Source organism: Solanum lycopersicum, chromosome 9 (assembly GCF_036512215.1).
Source record: "Solanum lycopersicum chromosome 9, SLM_r2.1".
Taxonomy (NCBI): Eukaryota; Viridiplantae; Streptophyta; class Magnoliopsida; order Solanales; family Solanaceae; genus Solanum; species Solanum lycopersicum.
In genome coordinates, this window is record NC_090808.1 from 61684573 (window position 1) to 61708860 (window position 24288).

Below are 24288 nucleotides of genomic sequence, written 5' to 3' on the forward strand. Positions count from 1 at the left end.
AAGCATGTTACCACCACTATACTATATTTTTTATTTTCAACCAAAAGAAATATAATATTCATGTAGCCTTTGCTCAAATGTGTTACACTACTAAGTAAAATTGAATAATAATATTTTTTATTAATAGTTTAATCTAAAAATGTATGATTAAAAAATATTCTTATTATTACTTAATAAGTTAAAATAAATACCTTCTATGGATATAATTTTTTTTTTCTTTTGGAATACATTCTATTTCATCTATTACTCCATTACTTTTGAAAAACGTAATTTCCTTTAAAATCACTTTTAACTTATGATATATAACTAGAAAATTCTCATTTTATCTAAAAAAAAATATAGATAACTTCATATACATTTTTAATTGATAATAGGTTATATACATATATATAACTTATAAGTTCATAGTAATTTCATCATTAATTTTTATTTAGATAATGATACAAAACATTTTAACAATTAAAAAATATTTTTATATCTTAATCTTTTTTCGAGTAGTAGGATAAACATTTGAATGTGTATAAAAAGAGAATAATATATTTATTTCACATTAAGACGTTTTTTATTCATTAAGATAATAATAAAGATATTTTTTTAACTAAACTATTAACAACGAAAAATATTACATTTAAAATCCTGTAACTTAGATACTGAATTTGAATTTCGAAGTGAATGATATTAATTAAAGAAAATTCAAAATGAATATTGAAAATATTGATGACAGGTGTACGAGTCTATATATATATATATATCGAGTGAGATAATTCACAAACTTTTTGTAAGTTGAAACAAAATTCATGTTCAAATACAATAATGTTCATCTTTTGTCAATAGGGGACGAGACAACGATGTCACACAAAAAATGGCAGAACACACAAAAAATCATCTCCAAATGATTTGATGTTTCATAAGTTTAGACTTTGAACTTGTCCGCAGCCACACGTGAGTTTCATGCTAAAAGAATTGAATGGTCATTTATATTGTTATTCTAGAGAGTACGTATAGTGATGGATGAATTGACGTGGTGTACTCATAATGATGTGCTTGATAAATGATATGCTATTTGCGGAATGAAGTTAATGCTAGTTAAAGTTGTGGAGATAAATTGTGGAGTTCAAAGGGTTTAGTTTGAGTAGGACTAAAACAAAAAGAATTGAGTGCAAATATAGTGAAATAGTGCATGAGGCGAGGCTTGACACATAAACTATTCCTAAGAGAGATAATTTCAAGTATCTCTGATATGTAATCCAGAAAAGTTGAGAGATTGATGATGATGTCATACATTATATTGATGCAACGTGAATTAAATAGATGTTTGCTTTCGGAGTACTCTTGTGTGTATCACATATACTTAAAGTTATGTTTTACAAAATAGTGGTAATTGGACCAACTTTGTTTTATGAAGATGAACGTTGGCTCCTCAAGAACTTTCATGTTCGAAAGATGTAAGTTTCAGAAATGATGAAGTTAAAATGAACATATGAGAATATTAGGGAAAAATAGAACAGGAAATGAGGATATTTGAGATAAAGTGAGAGTGACCTTTGTGGTGGTGAGAATTTTAGGGGAGATAAGATTAGAAATGAGGATACCTGGGATAAAGTGTGAGTGACTTATGTGGTAGATAAGATGATAGAAGCCAGACTGAGATGGTTTGGACATTTGAAGAGAAAATGCGCAGATGCTCTAATGAGGAGGCGCAAGATGTTGAATACAGTGGGTACGAGGAGAGCTAGAGGTAGATCGAAAAAATATCAAGAAAAGGTGATTAATTAGACAGGACATGACGCAAGTCCATATTACCGAAAGACCTTAGATAAGAGGGCGTGGAAATCACGTACCAGGTAGAAGGTTAGCAAGTATGAAATGTTGTCTCAATTTTTGAAGGATTTAACCATATTCTTTTTTATTCCACCATCACTTGTTGTTTACTGTGTTTAGGCTATTGCGTTATTCTGTGGTTGTTACTATTTTCGTGTTACTTATAGTTGCTTTGTCTCCACTGTCATTTTCCCCTTTTCACAATACTGTTATATTCAACTCAAAAATCCTTCAAAAACAACTTCTTTATCTTTTACGACTCTTAGAGAGAACCGAAAAAGTAACTCGAATGACCCGAAAACAGAAGCATTATTAAAAAGAAATTGTAAGCAAAGACATTGGAGATTTTTGTTTGGGGACCAGGGAGCGCAAATAGGTGCACTACAACAGAATTAATGATAGAGAGAGTGTGCTTTCTCTCTACGCCCACCCTATTTTGGCCATCCATCACATTCATCACCTAATTTTGGGCTTCTAAACTTCCAACTTTTTGTACTAGTAGTAGTTGCTGGTTTTAAAATGTCATCTTCATGCTTGAGGAGTTGAAGTTGGAAAAAGACTAAATAAATCGATAACCTCTTATAAATTTTATTTAAATATTTTATGTTGATTGAGTATTCGAACAGATGATTATGTGTTCTTATTAGACATTTATTTTGCGGCTCATATTTTGGAAAAGTTTCTGGGTAAGTTACGTTCACAAGCGATCATTACGTGAATAATTTAATCATATAAAATATGTTTCACTTTTAACTGTACACATAAATATCAATTGAAAAAATTGGAGTTGTACATTTTATTGTGATATTGCATATAATAAAAGGAGGTAACATATTGTAGTAAATAATTATCTACTTTATTCGCGATCGAAAGCATGCACAAAAGCTTTTTCAAAATTTTGAATTGAAAATGTCTAATTAAAACACTTTATCTATCATATGTTCTAGTGCTCAATCTATGAAATTATGGCGAAGGGACAATTAGTGAGAATGACACTTGCGTAATTTGTTTTCTCTTATTTTTTGACTAACCAAATATGAAAAAATTAATATACACTAAATTTGCTTGAAATATGATGATTTGAGCAACTTCACATTAAGATTTAAGGGCAGGCACAAAATTCTTCGCACTAAACTTGACTTACCCATCCATTTGGAAATTTTGAATCGATTTCTTTTTTAAAAAAACTTAGACATATATTCTTTATAATTCTGCAAAAACATAAATGATCAATGACTTTGTGATAACTGTTACAAGAAATTGCAGGCTAATTATAAATAGAGGAATGGAACACTATTGATACTTGCACTAAAGGCACATCGTCAGGCTTCGGCATGTAAATGTAAGCTGAGTTGCCATAGTTCCTACTTTTGAGTTCAGCCAAAGGTGTAGCCCGTGATAACGACAACATTTTCCAAGCTGCAAACACTGAAGAACCAGCTCTGATCTCTTTTATTGGCAATCCTGCAAGGTTTAAATTCTACTCTGGAAAACAGGATGTGTAAATCAGCGATAATGTGACATATGTCTGGATGACTGAAATGGAGAAGAGCCAAAAGGAGAGGACTTTTGAGCTTTTGCTGGAGCGGGAGCCGGTTTCTTTTTCTCAATCGGGGTCTCAGAACGCAACCAGTTCTCAACTACTGAAAGCAAATTAGGGGAGGACTTCAACTCAGGAAGCTCGGGTAATTTCTCAGTCCTCTTCAGAACTCCTTCTTGGATGTAAACAAGATCAGTCGCCCATGTCTCCAGTCCATCAAATATATGTGTTGCATAGACAATTGTAGCTCCTCTCTGTGTTATCATGACATGGAACCAGAAAGTTAACCTTTTTGTCTACCTTCATCTACTAGAATCTGTAACACAATTAGTATCTAAATAGGTTTCCAATATTAATTACATGAACCTCAATATGGTTTATTGCTTACTAAATTAGGACTTTCAAGACTGCTTAAATGGTACTTCACAATTTTCTATAAGATTTTGTTTCAGGTGATGCTAAGGGAAAATCTATCACATGAGTGATAACTGGATATGCAGTAGCCCCTCTCACAAATGAAAAAGAGAGGAGAAAATCCAATGGGAATATCGAACATCTCTTCGAAATTCACCCTTGTAATGCGCTTAAAAACCAGTTGAATGTCTAGTTTCTGCACACATGTAAGTTCAGAAGAAAACAATGCATACCTGTTCACATTCTTCCTTAAAGAAATCCAATAAATCCATCCTCGCAACAACATCTAAGTCAACGGTGACCTCATCCATTAAAAGAACCTGCAAGAAAGTGATTCTCCATTAACAACGGTCATCAAAAAAGTTAACCCACCTTGCTGATAATTATCAGACTTAAGTATGAAACATACCTTACGGGTAAGCATATTGTTTGACTATTAAGTATTGAGCAAGCAACAGATGGATGTTATTATCTCACTTGGGAGGGAACCCCAGATGGACAAAAGAACAAACCTTTTTCAGGGGTAAAAACACACCTTCCTTTTCCTTTTGACTCTGAGACAAATGTATCTCGAAGACAAATAGATATGAAGTCCCCTCCACAACGAAAATAAGAAAAATATAAGTGAGAGGCGACCGATGAGAATGAGCACCATAACTATTTCGGAAAAAATTTAAAATGGGAGTCCACTGAGAATATGACCAGCATTCTAGGGGGTTGATGCAACCTTGGTAATACAAGTTTAAGAGTATGCAGCTGAGATGGCAAGTTAGTAAGAGTTTGTTACAGGCTGTTAGTTGTAGCAGTTACAATTAGAAAAATTCTGTTACTAGTAGATCCAGTTGTATAAGTGTAGGAAAGGAATGTAATTGAATTCATTCATGGAATAATATATGTTCTTCTCTCTTTTCTATAATCAATCCAGCCATAACTCCCAGTTTCAACCCTGAATTGACTATCATCTTCTTCGAGTTCATCCCTTAGAATAACTAATTCCATCCAGTTCTTAATTGACTCTTTCTAATTGCATCACTTGGGGTCTACAAATTTCTAACTCTGATATGGTCGACTGCAAGCCTACTAAATTAAAGATTACCTTGTAGGGGTGAAGGAGACCCATGCAGATTTGGACTCTACGCCTCTGACCATCAGATACCTTGTGCATACGCCACTGCAGATCAATATCCAGCAGCTCAATCAACTTTTCTCGCCGAACTGGATCCACTCCTTCAACTAAAACCATGATAAAGAAAACAGAAAAAAGAAGTTGACAATTTTCATTTGAACTCGAACAAGTTCACATTTGCAGAAAATCACACACATCAGAATAGTCCAAAAACCGAATGGTGTCAATAAATTAGTAACCCTAGTTACATATATATTAATAATGGGCTCCTAGGTCCAGAGGTAGAATGGTGCAAAATGCAAAGGAAATCAGATTGGAAGTTTGACAGCCATCAGAAGTCTTTACACATTGGTAGACAGAAGTTCCAGTAATAGATGAAATAGTTTAGAAGATCTTGAGAAAGCCTATACTAGAAGGGTCACGAGTGCATGTAAAAAAAGCTATGCCTAAAACTATTCAGTCTATTCATAGTATAAGTCAATATATATCACTTGAATGACATATAACAAGCAGTCTGTAGCCATGACTCCACAAATCTGACATAAGATCATTATGTTATGCCATCAGGAGATTAAAAAAGGAATCTTGCAGAAAAAGGAGATTACACACCTCCAAATATCATATGTTCAGCTGAAAAATCTCCCTGAAGTGGAATATCTCCCTGAATTTTGGAAAAAAACAACTTCATTTAGACTAGGATCTTATTTAACAAAGTTGAAGTTCTGTACTATGATAAAAATAAGAAGATAAGAAAAAGGAGAAAGTCATCATTGAGATGACATACAAATCTCCAACCACAAGAACCAGCATCATTAGTATAATTAGGGATACGTGCATTGTTCATTATACGCGAATGCAGTTCAGGATTTAGGGTGTGGGGTATACCACTACAATTGCACCTGTTACTACTTTCCGCAGGTGCGAAATTTGTATAATTACATACAGTAATATAGTTTTTAAAAGTTGTTTCAACCGTGGTATTTGTATGATAAAAATATGAAATGAGTTTAAATGAAGAAGAGTGGATTCATTCGGCCGGCCACAACTTGTTTGGTACTAAGGCATAGTCAGTGTTAACAAACAGAAAAAGCTCCGAGGTCAGTTGAGGCGTAAAATGCAAGTAGCGTGGGCCTTAATGAAAAAAGGTGCAAAGCTAGAATAAATAAATATATATATTATATACTTGTTTAGTCCAAAACTAGTAATTATAAGTATGAATGACAAATATATAACCAAAGAAATATATATTTTTGTTTTTTTTACAATTATTCGGTAAGACTAGGCTAATTGGCAAGGAAAAGTATATACGTCTTAGAATATTGATGACGACAATGACGCGTATCAAGTTAGGCGAAATGCTCAACAGATTTTTGAGCCTCGCTTTAGGGCTTAAGTCCGTTGAACAACTACGCAGCTGCTGCCATATGCCCATGATCACATAATTCAATTCATGAAACAAAACCACAAAAAGAATATACATGAGAACCAAGACCAGACTACTTACAACAGCACCAACATTTTTGCTCCAAGACTCTCCAAGGTAAGCGAGATCACCACTACAAACAAGGTGAGTATCATGAAAAGCCGATAAATTCAGCACCCTGACTACATCTTTTCCACCGACCATATGTTTTCCCGCCAATATCTTCAAAAGGGTCGTTTTCCCTATTCCGAAATTGCAAAAATTGAGAGTGACAATGAATATACATTTCCAAATACAGCGAGTAAAAGAAGTACCTGATCCATTTGCACCGAGAAGAAGACATCGAGATCTGGGAGCAACATTGAGATTGAAATCGAAATATATGGGACTTTGAAAATCATATGAAAATTGCATTCCATTGACTTGAATACTGCTTGATTCTCCTGCCATCTTCTTCGATATGAACAAGCATTTTTCCGGGTCGTATTTTATACCCGTTTCAAAAGTTATCACCGCTTACCTAACTAACTCTTCTGGCAACTCAGCAAACTTGCTGTTTGTATTCCAACCACAAAGCCCCGTCGGTTACTCGGGTCCTGTCACTTCACTTTTGGAGCTCCGAATTAAATCATAATCTACTTTATTATTATTATTTCTTTTGTTTATATAATAATAATTAATGCTAAAAATCTCGCAACTTGTTTTTTCTTTTAGTATATATAAAAGTATCAATTTGGTAAAGAAAATCAACTATTCTACATACAATTAATCATGTTAAATAGGGAAGCCGTAATGTTAACGATTTGCCTTAATTCATATTAAATGCGATTTATACTGTTCAGAGTTTTCACAAGAGAATTTTTTAAAAGATAACGATACTTTGAGTTTAAAATTGAGCTAATTACCAAATATAATAATGATTTACTTTTAAAAATTCATAATACAATGTATCAATTCGTTTAATTTTTCATATATAGTAAATGTAATGAATTTCTATTGTATCAAAATGAATAATTGAAATGACACATACAGATAAATATAAGAGTTGTTTATTATAATTACTCCAAACTAGTAATAAATCTTTTGAGAAAAAAAAAAAGAAGATTCCATAATTAAACTCAGCGATTGAGATGTAAAAAGACCATTTTTTTTGGGACTAGCACTAGGGATAGTAATCTAGTCTTTACTAATTTGTTTGTAAACTTAGGCTACAAAGATATCCTTTCTAGAAAATTTTTTTCGCTATTTTTTTATTTATTATATGTGATTTGTTGGACTTAGCCCAGAAGATTAGATGATTCCTTTTCATCTAGATATAATGATTACAATGTTCATTCGAAAAATAGTCATTGTTGCTCCCTATCCTCGTGTATTTCTATTGACTCACTTTAACTACTTTTGCAATGTGTAATTGGTCTAGTTATATATTTCCAAACATAACAACTTTGTCCATATGTTTTAGGGTAATCACAAGTGAAAAAGAGGTGTTCACTTGACTCGATACCTCCATTGCACATGATACACTATTGATTATTTGTGACACCCAACTCACTATTAGTATATTTAATCTTATTATGAATATCCATTTAATTTGCTCCACGATTGTTGCAAATGATCATTCTCCAAGGAACCTTTTGAAAACCACCCTTCATTGCAATGTATAGCTTTTTGATAGAGTATTTTTGCATATTTGTTGTTTTTGCTTCTAGTTTCTGTAAAATACGTAGGTGTTTCTTTGTCTTCAATATCATTTGGATCATCGACATTCTAAACAATTTTATTTTTTTAAATAATAGCAATCGATTCACTTTATCCATAAGGTGTTCTGCATATAGGTTCCATAAAATCTTAACGATTGTAGCCTTGTTCTATATATTAAGACCTCGTGTTGACCTAGGCATGCACACCTTATCCCATGCAAGAAGACACAACTTTATAGCATAAATATTAATCAATTATTTTCCTCTTATATATATAAATATCTTTTTAAAATCTTAAATATAATTTGATATCTTTTCACATGATGCATGAGTTCTCCATTTTAATTATGTTTATATCAAATAATTAATATACTAATATATATCAAATAACATACCTTTAAAGTATAGAATAAAATTCAAATTTTCGCTCTTACTATTTCAGATAAATATTGAACACTTGCTTTTCATAATAAAAATATTTTCCTTCTTTTTAAATCAGGGAATTGGCCAAGTAAAGGCATATAAGAAGCCACGTACCCGAATTGGAGAGAATTAAAACGGAGCCCCGAATCCAAGAAACCGAAATGGCGGTCGTCCATCGAAGCACCACGCGGTCATATAAAAGGGGCATTGAAAAAGCCTACGATGAAAAAAAATGTCTGGCCAAATTAGGGTTCATATTGATTTTTCCTAAGTTTGGAACTCTAATTGGTTTCTCTCACAAAAGATCGTGTTGAAGTGTTCTGAGTAATCAGGATTATGATTTCGTTCAATTTCTGGTTTCATTAGGGATAGATTTAACGGTATTTAAAACATATAGGCTCTATCAGTAATGTGGATCAATCAAACGAGCTGAGGAATTTGTAAAGGGCTGTGATTACTTCCTTGTTTATTTGGTAAGTGAATTCTCACCAACAATTACCTACTTTAATCGCTAGAAATGAGAAATTTGAAATTTTTATTGATAGTATAAGGAGGACTTGTATGAACATTCCACTTGTATGTTTAAATTTTTTGGATATCAGGAATGAGAAACTGAATTGTATTGCTGAAAGAGTTTTTTTTCGTTGTTTTGACGATAGGAAAAGAAGGAGAAATGGAAGAAGAGGAGGAAGATAAGATTTTACTCAGTAGTTTGGGTGTGACTTCTGCGAATCCTGAAGATATTGAACGCGACGTATTGGACCAGGTTTGTTTATGCATAGGTTGGATTGTGCTTGTCTGTAAAATGTTAGGTGATAAGAATGTTGACTAGTTTCATGTGATGCTTTGATGTTCATAATGCAGTTTAGTACTTGAAACAGATTAATTCTTTCTATTTAATTGATTGCCATGCACGAGATGGACTTCAATCTGTTTTATATACTGGCAGGCAACAAGGCACGTTGGGGAGGGTAATGAAGCTACAGGGATTGCTGAAGAAGAGATAGAGGAAAGAAAAGAAGAAAAGGAAGAAGGACATGATAAGAAATTAGATTTGTTTAATAAATTGAGAGCAGTAGAAGTAGAGATAGATGCAATTAAAGATGGCTTTGAACATTTGGAACGCTTTAGAAGAAATGAGGAGGAATTCTCTGATACTGATGATTGCAGCGAGGCAACACATACAGAGAATGAGCAAAGGACAATTCAGGCACCTCTGGATGATTCAAACCTTCAACATGCTTTAGCTGATGATCGTCTAAGAAGTCTTCTTGAAACAAAGGCTCAACTCAGGGAAGAACTTTCAATTTTTGCTAATGATACTTCATCTGATGCATTGATAAGAGCTCTTGTTAAGGATCAACCTAAATCTAAAAGAAAGGTGAAAGAAGTTCAGAAATCAAGCAACAAGAAGAGCAAACGGAGGAAGACAGCATTGCTGGTTGATGATGATGATTTTGATGCAGTGTTAGCTGCAGCATCTTCTGGATTTGTTGAAACAGTATGTGGTTTTTACAAACTGTAAATTGAAAAGATTTTGTAAGCTGGAAGCTACATGCGTGTTCTTTTGTCAATACTAAGTTCTTCATTCAACATATATGCATCTCTTATCATATATCAACATATAGAGCTCTCGAGCTAACCTCATATTGTCTGTCTCATAGGAAAGAGATGCACTGGTAAGAAAAGGAATATTAACTCCCTTCCACAAGCTCAAAGGCTTCGAACGTCGGATCGATGGTGCAGAGTCTTCTGGTAGACAAAGTGCTGCAGCTGATACAAACAGTAAGGACGACGACCTTGCTTCCACCAGTATAGCCAAGGCTGTCCAGTCAATCTCACAGGCAGCTCAAGCTCGTCCGAGCACCAAGTTGCTTGATTCTGCATCATTACCAAAACTTGATGCACCAGCACACCCATTTCAAAGACTAAGAAAACCTCTAAAAATCCCTCAATGGTTAGAGATAACTACAGAGAAGAATGGAGAATTTACTAGAAAGAAGAAAAGGCCGTTGCCTAGCAAGAAGTGGAGGAAGTTGGCATCTCGCGAGCAAAGGCAGGAAGAAGGATCAGGTATCTTTATACACATGCTTCTATACTATAGACCTAGGACTGGTTAGTAGTAAGGACACAATGCATGAATTTTTGGCATGCATCACGAGCTCAACCTTATCAGTGATTTAAGCATGGTATTTTAGTGGGAGCAGTGTTTTGAGGGGAGAGGGCCATACTCCCTGATAGGTATGGGCAGTCAGTCTGTTCGGTTCAGTTTTAAGATCTTTGATTTTATAGTTGGTAAAAGTGAAAACTGAAACTGAACTGATATTAGTTGGGTTTGGCTTATTGGTTCAGTTTGGGCCTCATCAGTTGGTGATTTTTTGTTTGGTTGAAGTGCAAGTTTCATTAGATACTAGTTGCTAGGTAGTGGATGACTAGTTTAGGCCTGCTTTGGCCTTTGGTTTATGACAGTTTTACTTAATGTGGATTAGCTGGTCAGCAAATTGATTTAGGGAAAAGAAGGATGATATTCACATTTTAATTGTCACCTCACAGCTTACTATAAAATATCAAATAAATAAACAAATACAATCAGACGAATAACGTAAAACAAAATAAGTAAAAAAAGATTAAAATGGCAGTGAATCTTTGAAATCTATCGGAGAAAGAAGAGAGTATCTATTTTGGAGGCTGAATTGCTTCCAACTAACCTGAATAGCCGAAACCAAAAAACCAAAAAATTTGGTTCGGTTGGGTTTTTGGTTGTATGCCCATCCATACTCCATAAGTTTTGAAACTGGAACACAATTGGGTCGCTGATCACAAAATGTGTGTGCCATGTGTTTGTCCGCGCACTCTTGTATTGCTAATAAATTACAGAACAGATACTTCATCAAAAAAATTAAAAATAAATTACTGAACAGATTGCTATTTTGTGATATATTCTCCTCCCTTACTTTATAAGTATTTGACTTTTAGCTAATATTCGAGGTGCATTGCAAATTCTTCTCTAGGAATTAAATTAGTTTATGGTTTTCTTTGCTCCTGATATATTTTCCTCCAAACATGAATAGCTTCATACTGCGACTCTGTTGCAGCTGAGCTTTGCCTATTAATGCCAACAGCGTGGTATGTTTATTCTAGTGTCAAGATGGGATAATAAGCTAACATCTGAAATGTATTTTAGAGGGTCTATTGCTAGAACTCGTAGCTGTTTCATGTTTTTGACTAACTTTTATTAAGCCTGATGTAGTAGTATCAGTAATGATTCTTAAGCTTGATAGAAACACAAGCTTTTAATGCCCATATGTCAAAATATTAGACTGGTAGTTTGAATCTTTCTGTATTTGGCTATATGGTTCCTCAAACATTTTGGTGTCCACGCAGAAAAATATTGTACAATTTTTTTTTTGGTGTGTGTGTGTGTTGTAAAATTCACACATGAAAATTGTATGGACAAAGATATATATATATATATATATATATATATATATATATATATATATATATATAAGGTACTAAAGTTTATCTGTTTGTCTTCTGCTGAAGATGTCAATACCTCCAGTCATGAGGACAACACAGAGGATACTGAAGATGTAGAATCTTCTTTCGTTGCACTTGAAGGTGGATTCAGAATCCCAGAAACTATCTTTAACAAACTTTTTGACTATCAGAAGGTTGGTGTACAGTGGTTGTGGGAACTTCACTGTCAAAGAGCTGGTGGGATAATTGGAGATGAGATGGGTCTTGGTAAAACCATACAGGTTTTGTCTTTCCTTGGATCACTGCATTTTAGCGAAATGTATAAGCCAAGCATTATCATTTGTCCAGTCACACTTTTGCGGCAATGGAAGAGGGAAGCTAAAACATGGTGTCCCAGCTTCCACGTGGAGATATTACATGATTCAGCCCATGATTTATCAAGTAAAAAGAAGCAATCGGATTCTGAAAGTGACTATGAAAGTGAAGATCTGCTCGATAGTGAGACTGAAGGAAAAAAATCTTCCAGGACTTCCAAAAAATGGGATCCCGTTATTGCCCGTGTTGTAAGATCAAATTCTGGGCTATTGATCACCACTTATGAACAACTCCGTCTATTGGGAGAAAAATTACTTGATATCGAATGGGGTTATGCAGTGTTAGATGAAGGACATAGAATTCGGAACCCAAATGCTGAAGTTACTCTTGTATGCAAGCAGCTCCAGACTGTTCACCGTATCATAATGACAGGGGCTCCAATTCAAAACAAGTTGAGTGAACTGTGGTCATTGTTTGATTTCGTTTTTCCTGGAAAGTTAGGCGTTCTACCTGTGTTTGAGGCTGAATTTGCTGTTCCCATATCTGTTGGAGGTTATGCTAATGCAACACCGTTGCAAGTGTCCACAGCTTACAGGTTGGTGTTTTATCTCATAATAGAGCTATGTAGGTTTCTGTAGTTACTTTCTGCTCTTGATTTTTAGCTTTCAAGTCAGCGAAGGGACTATCTATCTATCTATATATTTTTTTGTATTTGTATTTAATTCTGGATGAACTTATTAAAGATGAGGAAGAAGGAAAGCTATAGTGGTCCAGGACAACCTATTCTCCCTCTTGTCCCGACTTTTCTGAGGACAAAATTGAAGTAAAAGGAAGCTAAAAATGGGAAAATACTGATCAGAGCTTTGGATTGCTTGTAATCCTTTAATTTATTGCTAAACCCTGGCTGATTGGCACATGTTGGACCCTTGAGGGGATCCGAGGTGGTCCTCACAAGGGGATGGGGCGTTGAATTTTGTGGTTAATTTTTTGTGGCTTTACACTGTTGATGTGCAGATGTGCTGTGGTGTTGCGGGATTTAATCATGCCTTACCTCCTCCGGAGGATGAAAGCTGATGTTAATGCTAATCTCCCTAAGAAAGCTGAGCATGTCCTCTTCTGTAGCCTCACTAAAGAGCAGCGATCTGTTTACCGAGCTTTTCTTGCTAGCTCTGAGGTTGAACAGATCTTTGATGGGAGCAGGAACTCACTGTCTGGAATTGATGTAATGCGTAAAATTTGCAACCATCCCGATCTTCTTGAAAGAGAACACTCCAGTACAGATCCAGATTACGGGAACCCTGAACGCAGTGGAAAAATGAAAGTTGTTGCAGAAGTGCTTAAGGTATGGAAGGAACAGGGGCACCGTGTTCTCCTTTTTTCTCAAACTCAACAGATGCTTGATATTCTTGAGAGATTTCTGGTTACTTGTGAGTACAATTATAGACGAATGGATGGTGTCACTCCTGTAAAGCAGAGGATGGTTTTGATAGATGAATTTAACAATACAGATGATATTTTTATCTTCATCTTGACAACAAAAGTTGGTGGTCTGGGGACAAACTTGACCGGGGCTAATAGAGTTATCATTTTTGACCCAGACTGGAATCCATCAACTGATATGCAGGTACTTCTACTCTTATCCTTTTGTTATTGATTTTCCAATTATGGAGAAAATGAAATTCTTGATCCCTCGACAATAGGCTGTTTTGTGTTGTTGAACTTCAAATATTGCTTCTCATACTTTAGCCCCTTAACTTATGGTGCTTGGAAAATTTCTTACTTATAAAATTAGATGACTGAATATTAAAAAAAAAATGTAAAGGAAACGTTGAGGGATGCACAAACAAGTTTAAGGTAGCGAACCCGCCTAGATGTTGAGGACACATCTTACAATAAAATTGTGAGAACAGGTTCATATATAAGATAAGTCAGTAGAGTGCAGTTTGGGGGGCTGTGGAAGTTTTTTTTTTTATTTTTTAGTAGGATAAGAAGAGCCTGTCTTTGATTAAAGGGAAAAGGGTCAAATATGCCCCTAAACTATTTGAAAAGGTCTAGATATACCCTCCGTTTAAAGTTTGGTTCCCTCATGCCCTCGCCGTCCAACTTTTGGTCCAAATATGCCCTTATGGGCGTTAGTTGCCATGTTGGACATATCCAACTCATTTTTCATTTCTTTAAATGCCACAAGGAATTGCCATGTCATTTTGACCTTACCACATAACATTTATATAAAAATGGAAAGGTATTCGAAATCATAAACACCTAATCCGACCCATAAATCAGCTCCTTTTTATTTCACTATCCGACCCATTTTTAACAATTTTGTTTAATTTTTATTATTGCGGTAAATCTCGAAAATGAGTAATTGATTAAGAAAAAATAAGAAAAATATGAAAAAAAAAATATAAAATCAACCCCAAAAATTCACAAATAAATATAGTAACCTTAAATCTAACATTTCAATTTTTTTTTTGATTTTTTATTTTTCGATAAATCTTGAAAATGAGTAATTAATTAATAAAAAATATGAAAAGTATGAAAAAAATATAAATTAACGCCAAAAGTTCACAAATAAATATAGTAACATTTCAATCTACAATTTTTTTAAATTTTTTATATTTTTCGGCAAATCCGAAAATGAGTAATTTTTTAATAAAAAGGGAAAAATATGAAAACAAAATAAAAAATATACGTCAAAATTCACAAATAAATATAGTAAACTTAAATTCAATAATTTCAACAATTTTTTTATTTTATATTTTTTTTCATATTTTCCTATTTTTTATTTGTGAACTTTTTTCGTAATTTTTATATTTTTTTTATATTTTTTTGTTAATAAACTCATTTTTGGGATTTATCCAAAAATTAAAAATTAAAAAAATATTGAAATTGTTGAATTTAAGGTTATTGTATTTATTTTTTAATTTTTGGCGTTAATTTTATATTTTTTTCATACTTATTTAATCAATTACTCATTTCGGGATTTATTGAAAAACATAAATTTCTTTGAAAAAAGTGTTTAAATTGAATTTAAGGTTACTACAATTATTTATGAATTTTTGGCGTTAATTTTATACTTATTTCATATTTTCCTATTTTTTTTATCAATCAATTACTCATTTTCGGAATTATCAAAAAAAATTAAAATTAAACAAAATTGTTGAAAATTGGTCGGATAATTTATTTAAAAGGGGGTTGATTTATGGGTCGGATTAGGTGTTTATGAGTTCGAATATCTTTCCATTTTCATATAAATGGCATGTGGTAGGCCAAAATGACATGGCAATTCCATGTGGCATTTAAAGAAATGAAAAATGAGTTGGATATGTCCAACATGGCAACTAACGCCCATAAGGGCATATTTGGACCAAAAGTTGGACGGCGAGGGCATCAGTGAACCAAACTTTAAACGGAAGGTATATCTAGACCTTTTCTAATAGTTTAGGGTCATATTTGACCCTTTTCCCTTGATTAAAATACAGTAACTTTGAAGGGCAAATTTGGACCCAAATATATTTCTCTTTGAAATTTCCTTACAGAGGATAATACCGGGAGCTTGTTGCTTTGTCAGTGTAATTAAACAGTAGTCATATAAATAAAAACAAACAAGTGAAGGCAAATAAGAGGTGGTCTCAAATATTTGTCAAATTAGAAGAGATGAGAGGTTTATTGAGTTCTATTGAACTAGGGTGGACGTATACGTAATATTTTTTTTTATAAGGTGGGGGTGGATGTCTAAGTAATTAAGTGATATTTGCTCAATGTTTTTAATAGCGACCTTATCGTAGGACAGGCCAGGGAGCGTGCTTGGCGTATTGGTCAGAAAAAAGATGTTACTGTGTATAGATTGATTACCCGAGGAACCATTGAGGAGAAGGTGTATCATCGACAGATTTATAAGCACTTTCTTACCAACAAGATATTGAAAAACCCACAGCAAAGAAGATTTTTCAAAGCAAGAGATATGAAGGATCTCTTTACATTAAATGATGATGGAAATGGGGGGTCTACAGAAACATCTAGTATTTTCAGCCAGGTATCTGTAGATGTGAACATTGTTGGGGCTCCAGATAGTCAAGAGAGACTATCTTTTCAAGCACCGGTGGCAAAGGATGATAATTCCAAGATTGGAGAGGCAGACAACTCAGATCCCAAGGGAAAAGCGGGAGATGATAACAATAATGGGGAATTAGATGAAGAAACAAGTATACTGCGGGGTCTTTTTGATGCTCATGGGATCCATGTAAGTTCTCTATTTTTTGCTAGTCATTTCTCAGTAGGCTTCGTGTTCCCAGCCACCCCCAGTCCACGTGTCACTGTGTGCTGTTGGTGCTCTTGAGATCAAGTTGATCTCTGTGTCTAAATGCTTTAGATCTTTTGCTCTTCTCATCTGTCTTCTTTTTGGGTTTGGGGTGGTCTGGGAAAAGGGGAGATTTTATCAATTATCTTTGCTTGTGTTAAACTTAAACCCAGTTCAGTTCTGTAGAAGGGTAGCTTTTGGATTTAAGAGAAAGATTAAGCGAAGTAACTTCTCTTTCAACATAATTTGAAGCTTGGTCACCTTTATTTATCAGTGATTTCTTTGTTTTACTTAGCTTATTCATATTTTGTGCTTTACCAGAGTGCGATGAACCATGATGCTATCATGAATGCTCATGATGAAGAAAAGTTGAAGCTAGAAGAGCAGGCATCCCAAGTAGCTCAGAGAGCTGCAGAAGCACTGCGTCAATCAAGAATGCTTCGAAGCCGAGAAGGTGTAGCAGTGCCAACCTGGACTGGCAAATCAGGAGCTGCTGGAGGGCCATCGTCTGCTAAAAAGAAATTTGGTTCTACAGTTAATCCTCAACTAACCAGTAAATCATCTGAAGAATCCTTGAATGGCTATGATGCTATTAGGGGAAATGCTTTTCCTGCAGGGGCATCTGCTGGAAAAGCATTGTCTTCAGCCGAGTTATTGGCTAAGATAAGGGGGAACCAAGAGAAAGCTGTTAGTGATGGACTTGTACATCAGTTTGGTACGCCAGCTTCAACCTCCAACAGCAGAGCAGGATCTGTAAGTAATGGGAACCGGAGTGCATCTTCTAGCTCTGTGGTTCAGCCCGAAGTGTTGGTTCGCCAGATTTGTACATTTATACAACAGAGAGGTGGAAAAACCACTTCAGCCAGTATCGTAGATTATTTCAGGGACAGGATACCATCAAAGGACCTGCCCCTTTTCAAGAATCTATTGAAGGAAATAGCGATTCTTGAGAAAAACCCCAGTGGGTCTTTCTGGGTTCTAAAGCCTGAATATCAGGATCAGTAATGCATTCCTAGTTTTGAACATGTGATCCATGAACTACAAGAAATTAAAAAAAACTGTATAGCAGATGGAAAATCTCGAGCGATATAAATTTTCTCAGTTGAAAGTTTGCCATTCCTGGTGACTTATTCGTTAGGCTGAGAGACTTTCTAATTAGTTCTCAGCATCTTTGGTCTAGGTAGTTTGATCTATGGGCAGTGTACATAGTTGGATAATTTTCTGCTTCCCATAAATCATTGATTTTTCTTTGTAGCAGGGAGCAAGTTGATACTCTGGATATAAAGCCGTCACCAAAAAAGAAAAGATTATCTTTTGCTTGGTCTTACTTAAAAACTCTTATACAACACCTGCTCGTTTCATTTGGTTACAGTATGGCACATCCATTAGTCTTATTGTTTTGTTGAAATTTCTTGAATTAGTAAATTCGATACTAGTAAACAGGCAAGAGTTGCAGCAGGTGGAAGACATCGTTTAGTCTCCATCATCTCAATTTGTTTGTTCGTCTTGCAATAGTCAAATAAAACTAAACTGACTGAGATGGGGGAGTATCCCATTTGAGGGATGGCAAAAACCTTAGGAGCTTTAGGAAAGAACACAACAAAATAAAACATCTCTAATCATATAAGCTAATGGATCAAACCAAGCACTTGAATTCTTAAATAACATGTACTAAATCATGTCACTGCAAGATATCAGTTACTTCAACAAAGCTTCGACAGATGTATGTAAAATAAGATATTTTTCTTTATTGGATGTAATAAAGAAGCGTCATTCCGATGTCAAGCCAGTACATTAACATATTCCATTGCAATTATATTCCAAAACGCGAGGAAAAAAACTACCATGAAATATCTCTTCCATTTTCTGAGTCCTGGTGTATTTTTCTATGGTAATACAACAGCAATCATACATGTCAACCATATTTAACACACAAAAAAAATCAAAACGCTGCCCATCCAGCTGCTGTGGTTTTAGTTTTACTTGATCCAGATCCAGTGGCAGAAGGAAGGCTTCTCTGTAGATGCCAATAAGAATGTTTGCTATTAAAAGACTTGCTCACTTCATCATGAAATGTAGTCATCGAAACAGATAAAATGAATCATACATGAACAATATAAATCGAAACTGACACCCCACAGAATTATAGGTTTAGATTCTAAAGTTCCAATCAACATGTGAGACACATGATCGTTTTTTCTATAAAAAGAGAAACCAGACTATGTTCAATAGGCGTCTTCCAACTTGATTGTAAAATTAACACATTGAAGTTACCTTTTATATCTAATAGCAAAGGATTTGTCATCAATATTTACAGAAGAATTGTTAATTAGAGCAGGAAACAATAGCAAAACCAAGTGACCAAAAGATTTCAAAGGTTTTCTTAGGTAGTTTTGTTGATCAAAGTTACTGTTAGCCTTTACTTCTTGCAAAGGGCTTGGCATTTACTTTGTTTAGCAATATGCAAAGAGATAGCACCTTCATAAGGAAAATTACGAAGGGGATATGAAAATACCTCAATTTGAGAGAGATTTGAAAGTGGATCAGTGGAATGCCTAGCATTTTCCTTTGACCCCTTGAAATCAATACTGGGAGTAGTAGAAGTCTTTCGAGACGTAACTGGATCATTTGGAGGGGGTGGAAGAGGAGACCTGATCTTATTACCTCCACTAGGTGGAGGCGCAAGGGCTGGCGTTCTTTTCACAGCTCCTGTTGTTCCAGCCGCCAATCCCACAGCCGAAAGCATGCCTGTCCCACTAGATGGTTTGTTCTTCACATTTATCCGGATTGTTTCACCTTCCTATACACCAAACTACCAAAAGTTATTCCCAATAAAAAATACTAGCAAAGATTGTTATCAAGGACAATCCAATGACGACAAGAATTACTAAAAGAGTCGCTTTTGAACCAAAAATATCAACACAAACCACGACATGAACATATTGCTAATGCCATATTGGAACAGAGCAGGCAACATTAAGTCTGAACAAGAAGATGAAGGAACTGGAGAAAAGAAGGGCATAACAAGAAACCAAATCATCGGGCAGGAATCCACATAACATCATAGTTTTCCTTGCATCAGTACTTAAAGCTAAAAAAGAAACAAAACACCCAATCAGATGAACACGATTGCTTGATAATCAAACAAGCCAGGTAATTTTATGCTCACAGACACTAGGAAAGCAAAAGGTGTAGTCATTGTAAAAGAATCTCCGAAGCTCTAGAGATATTTGAAGCTACTAGATTTGCGAAATAAGTCTCATCCTTTCTTTTTGCCTGTTCCATAAGCACGTGCTTGAATTAGTCCGATATTAGCTTCGATTCCCATCTATCTTGATCACTAAATCCAGCTCTCATTTTATAATGGAAACATAACGAATTACCCCTCGCAGATATTCCTTGTTCATTATCAAATAAACAGTTATTAACAAACTTCAGCTGGGGGTCTATCAGAATTCAGAAACATCATCTCAATCTCTACTAGATCTCACTTGTGCGATTACACAGGGTTGTTGTGGTTATTAAGAAACTTCTTATGGGAGTAAAAAATGTAGTTATTTTAGGATGATCTATCATTCGGGAGTATCCAGTGCAATCATTTACTACTAAATTATCCTCTCTAAGCAACTGTAAAAGAAATTTCAAAAATCGAATACCTTCAATCGGTGATTGACAGCAGGATGAATATCAATGTGATTATCATCACCAGCTTCACCATCTCCAACTTCCTTCTCATGCTCTCTCTTGACATACTTCTCATGATCAGATAACGCCACATTGAAATCAAATGCTTCATTCCTTTCGTTAAACCCTAGTCCAATGAACGCATGTTTCCCTCTCCCATCCTCGATCTTCAACACGAAGTACCTCGACGAATCCAACACCGATTCCACCGAGCTCTCTCTCTGTCCCGGCGGCACAAAACACGCCGCGAACAGCTCAGCTGAGTTCGGATCCTCCAGTCGGATCTCACAACGTTCCTTACAGGATACAACCCGGAGCCGACCCGTCCAGATCTTATCGGATTGTAGCCATTCACCACACTTGTAACCACCGCTCGTCGGACGCGGCGGGATTTTGAAAACAGACACCTCACGCACCACAAGGAGCGTGTGCTCAAACGATTCTTCATCCTCCTCGAACGACATTGTCTTTGAAGCTACGCTAACAATGGAAGATCAAAGAAAAAATCAGTCTTTCAGCTTTTTCGGAGTGAAGAAGAAAGGTGACATTGGTAGGCGAGACGTGTTGGACTCTGTTAATTTACTATTTTGTCCTCATTATATTTTCATTATTCCTTTTTTGTCCCTAGCTTTTTCCGCGTTTTTCTTTATAAGGATGGAACCCTAATAACTGTTCAGTATCAATCCATTAAAAAATATACAGCCGGAAGTTGCTCAGGTACTCAAAGATTCAATCTTTTTTGTTCAATTTCAATTGGGTGTTTTGTGTTTTTTCATTTTGATTGTCTCTATTTGTGTTCTGTTTTGTTGTTTAACGCTGAGTTTTTTCTGGTTTTTGGGTGTATTGTAAACAGGTGAAATATTAGAGAAGATGTATCTCCAGTTTTACATCAATGAGAATGGTGACAAAGTTTACACCACTAAGGTATATCTCTTATCAGCAAATCGTGTATTGTTTTTTTAGGAAGTATGCAGCCTTTTCTCTTACTCATGTATAATAGGAACCCTAAACCCTTTCCCTTCGGTGTGGCTCAGATAGTTTGGCTTGGGATCTCCATATTGTACCAAACTCCTTGCCTGAGAAAGCAGGGGTGTTTGGCTTTCTAGGTCGTACTCGTTGTACGGGGTTCACCTAGTGTGGTTTACCCATAATGGAGGTCTCAAGTTCAAGTCCGAATCTCCTTTGCCAGAGACAGCAGGGTTTTTTTGGCTTTCTTGGGTCGAACTCAGGGTTACCCATAGAGCGGGGTTTACCCTGCGCGGTTTCCCTTGTCATACAAAAATTATATAGCGAGGGAACCGTTTTTTTGTTTTGTATTGAACCTGAAAATGAGAGCTCAAGTGTTTTATGGACAAAAGGAAATCTCTTCTGTACTTTAATTTTTTAATTATATGTAGAAGACAATGGCACATTCATTCATATAGTAGTATAACAGGTTTATCTGAGATGCAGTTATTGGTTTATACCCTTTTTCTGTTTAATTATTAGGGATATATGATATATCTGCATTTTGGCAATGCCCTTGGTGTAACTAGCGCTCTCTAACACACTTGTAGAGAAACCAAGATATTAGGAAGAATTACACACTTAAGAGAAACCAAGAGCTTTTGGTTTTAGGATCTCAATTGATGGTTACGCACTTGGGCTAAGACTTAAACAGGCACATCGGGGAACTCTTAGATAACACTAACTTTTTAGGCTTTCTACTACTAGAAGAAGGTGTGACTGTCATTTTTATTTTTGTGTTGGTTATAAGATTTTTGTCCTTAAAGTTGCTATGTCCTTGGCCATAACAGTGGGCAGTGTTAAGTAAGTTACGTCATTCATAAGCTCAATCTTAGATGAGTGAAGTTATAAGGCAGCTTGCCTGTAATAATAGTAGAGTTCTGCATATGCCTGGGACAAGTATTTGAGTCTGAGTTTTGATGTCTACTAACCTATGTTGCTCGAACTCTTCAAAAATGCCAATGAGTGCATGTCGGATTCACCAAAAGTGGTATATTTTTGAAGAATCCGAGACGGATGCGGCACTAAAAGTGAAGAATCCGTGCAACTAAGCTACTAATAAGTTAAGCTAGAGATGGGATGCCCTTGAGTGGAACACTGCTTTCAGGTGTACATAATAGAACAACTAGCGCCTGAATATGGCCATACTTCGTTCAACCTGAAAAGATGAAACATTTGAGGCCAGTTCCTGAATTTTATTATTCGAATGGGCAAGTCTTTTGTTTTTTTAGATTTTGATTTGGGTGAATAGGGGTGACAAGGAGATTTGCTTGGACAACATTTTCACCTGGAATGTTTCTTAATGATTTTTGTATGAAGAGTTACTGATATATTTCAGTGATCTAACCCATAGCATATATCTTTCTTTTGAAACTGCTAACCCATAGCACATATTGCGAGAATCAACTCTCATATATTCACGAGTTTTATCAACAAGCTGGAAATTGTCATTAGTAATGAAAGATCCTGCACTCAACTTGGCTGTTATTATATTCTTTTGTTGACCTGCTGTTGCTCTTTAAACCCCAAATAGTATCTTCGCTTTCTTGAGTGTTGCATATATATTTAAAGATGAATTTTGCTCGTACTTCCTAAACATGGATTGAGGCCTGACTTGTTCTACTTTTTATACAAATGTAGAAAGAATCGCCACTGGGTTTGGCCACACAATCTGCTCACCCAGGTAATCTAATCCTCTTTATGCTGCTTTAAGAGTACAAAAAGCAATATGTTTTGTTACTTCTAACTCATACTATAACATGCCTTTTTTCTTTGCAGCCCGCTTTTCGCCTGATGATAAATTTTCAAGGCAAAGAGTGCTTCTGAAGAAGCGTTTTGGTTTGCTTCCTACCCAAAAACCAGCTCAAAAGTACTAGCCATTTTTGGTCCCCAGTATTGCTTTCTACTCGTAGTTATTAAGCGTCTAAGTCTTGCCGGTGTTGATGTGAATCATTAGGTTATGTATTGTAACTCAGATTGCATATCAGCAATTCAAACCCACATCTAATGTTGATGTTTTTGTTTTTGGTTTATTTTGACTTGATGGTGGAATTGTTTTGTTAAATTCATATGTTAAAAGAATGGAAAATATATTAGTATGAGTTATTGTAATGATGTCTAATACACAACATAAATTATGGATAAAAAGAATATACTACGGAGAGTTACATGTATCCTCAAGAAGAGTTGAAAGACATCACTTTGAAGGAAGACAAATGAGAATTGAGAAGAGATGGTCGTCTGAATTGACTTAAAAGTTTGGTTAATTCTTCATAACTTATAAATGATTACTTTCATGTTTACATGCATATTAGAAAATTATAAATAAAAAGATAATTTTATTAATTCATTTTACAACCAATTGTGGATAATGTAGGAAAATATAGTGCTTCTTAATATAGTAAGATGATACAGTATTCAACTAATATCGAGAGAGTAAAAATGATCTGCCATTATCTGAATGAATTAGTGAGGTTCGTTCCCCAAATAATTTATATAACATTAAAAATGGAACTTCCTAAATGAACGTAATTGTTATACAATGTCTTTTTTTTGTAGAAAGAAGACAAAATCACAGATCAAGAGACATAAAAGAAGAAAAAAAGGATATTGAAATCAATGTAGATGAAAAAATTGTCTAGACTATATAACAAGCATTATAAATGAGATAAATGCAAATCCTCATGATTTTATGCTAGTTAACTAAGGTAGCTTCCTTTCAATTATTTGTGAGAATGTTAACTTATTTAGAGTTTGTGTCTACATCGATCGTTACCTAACTTGTAAAATCAAATTCCTTCTTTGTATAGCTTAAGTTTTATATTAAAAAAAAAACATGTTTTTTCAAAGGAAGGTCGTTTATTGAATTAGATATTTGAAATTAAAACTTCAAAATGACGATCATCATTCTTTTAAGATCTATCATATCAAATCATCGGAAACATAAAATTAGACGCCTGAAAAGTATTATTGAATTCATGAGAGCATAAAATCCTTCGTCTTTTGGGTATGAATTTTAACTTTTCTAATTAAGCACGAGACATCAAAAAAGAAACC

General features: G+C 34.9%; 4 protein-coding genes across 4 annotated transcripts; 2 read left to right on the forward strand and 2 right to left on the reverse strand.

The window, feature by feature from the left end:
• Positions 1–2972: 2972 nt before the first annotated feature.
• On the reverse strand, positions 2973–6833 carry ABCI8 (ABC transporter I family member 8). The gene is made up of 6 exons (NM_001366619.1): positions 6639–6833; positions 6406–6566; positions 5511–5562; positions 4872–5008; positions 4009–4095; positions 2973–3615 (listed from the first exon to the last, which is right to left on the reverse strand). The coding sequence occupies exons 1-6, from the start codon at positions 6772–6774 to the stop codon at positions 3328–3330; spliced, it is 861 nt and encodes a 286-aa protein (NP_001353548.1). The 5' UTR covers positions 6775–6833; the 3' UTR covers positions 2973–3327.
• A 1666-nt stretch (positions 6834–8499) lies between these two features.
• On the forward strand, positions 8500–17877 carry LOC101252814 (protein CHROMATIN REMODELING 8). Its single transcript, XM_004247191.5, has 8 exons — positions 8500–8920; positions 9107–9213; positions 9397–9948; positions 10112–10520; positions 11994–12837; positions 13257–13866; positions 16036–16485; positions 16864–17877. Exons 2-8 carry the CDS (start codon positions 9121–9123, stop codon positions 17545–17547), a joined length of 3642 nt encoding a protein of 1213 aa, XP_004247239.1. The 5' UTR covers positions 8500–8920; positions 9107–9120; the 3' UTR covers positions 17548–17877.
• Positions 17878–18270: 393 nt separating this feature from the next.
• On the reverse strand, positions 18271–20814 carry LOC101253934 (uncharacterized protein At1g03900). The gene is made up of 3 exons (XM_004247195.5): positions 20199–20814; positions 19058–19342; positions 18271–18559 (listed from the first exon to the last, which is right to left on the reverse strand). The coding sequence occupies exons 1-3, from the start codon at positions 20688–20690 to the stop codon at positions 18485–18487; spliced, it is 852 nt and encodes a 283-aa protein (XP_004247243.1). The 5' UTR covers positions 20691–20814; the 3' UTR covers positions 18271–18484.
• Positions 20814–23264, forward strand: LOC101254236 (H/ACA ribonucleoprotein complex subunit 3-like protein). Its single transcript, XM_010328152.4, has 4 exons — positions 20814–20943; positions 21080–21150; positions 22873–22915; positions 23011–23264. The coding sequence occupies exons 2-4, from the start codon at positions 21097–21099 to the stop codon at positions 23106–23108; spliced, it is 195 nt and encodes a 64-aa protein (XP_010326454.1). The 5' UTR covers positions 20814–20943; positions 21080–21096; the 3' UTR covers positions 23109–23264.
• Positions 23265–24288: the final 1024 nt, after the last annotated feature.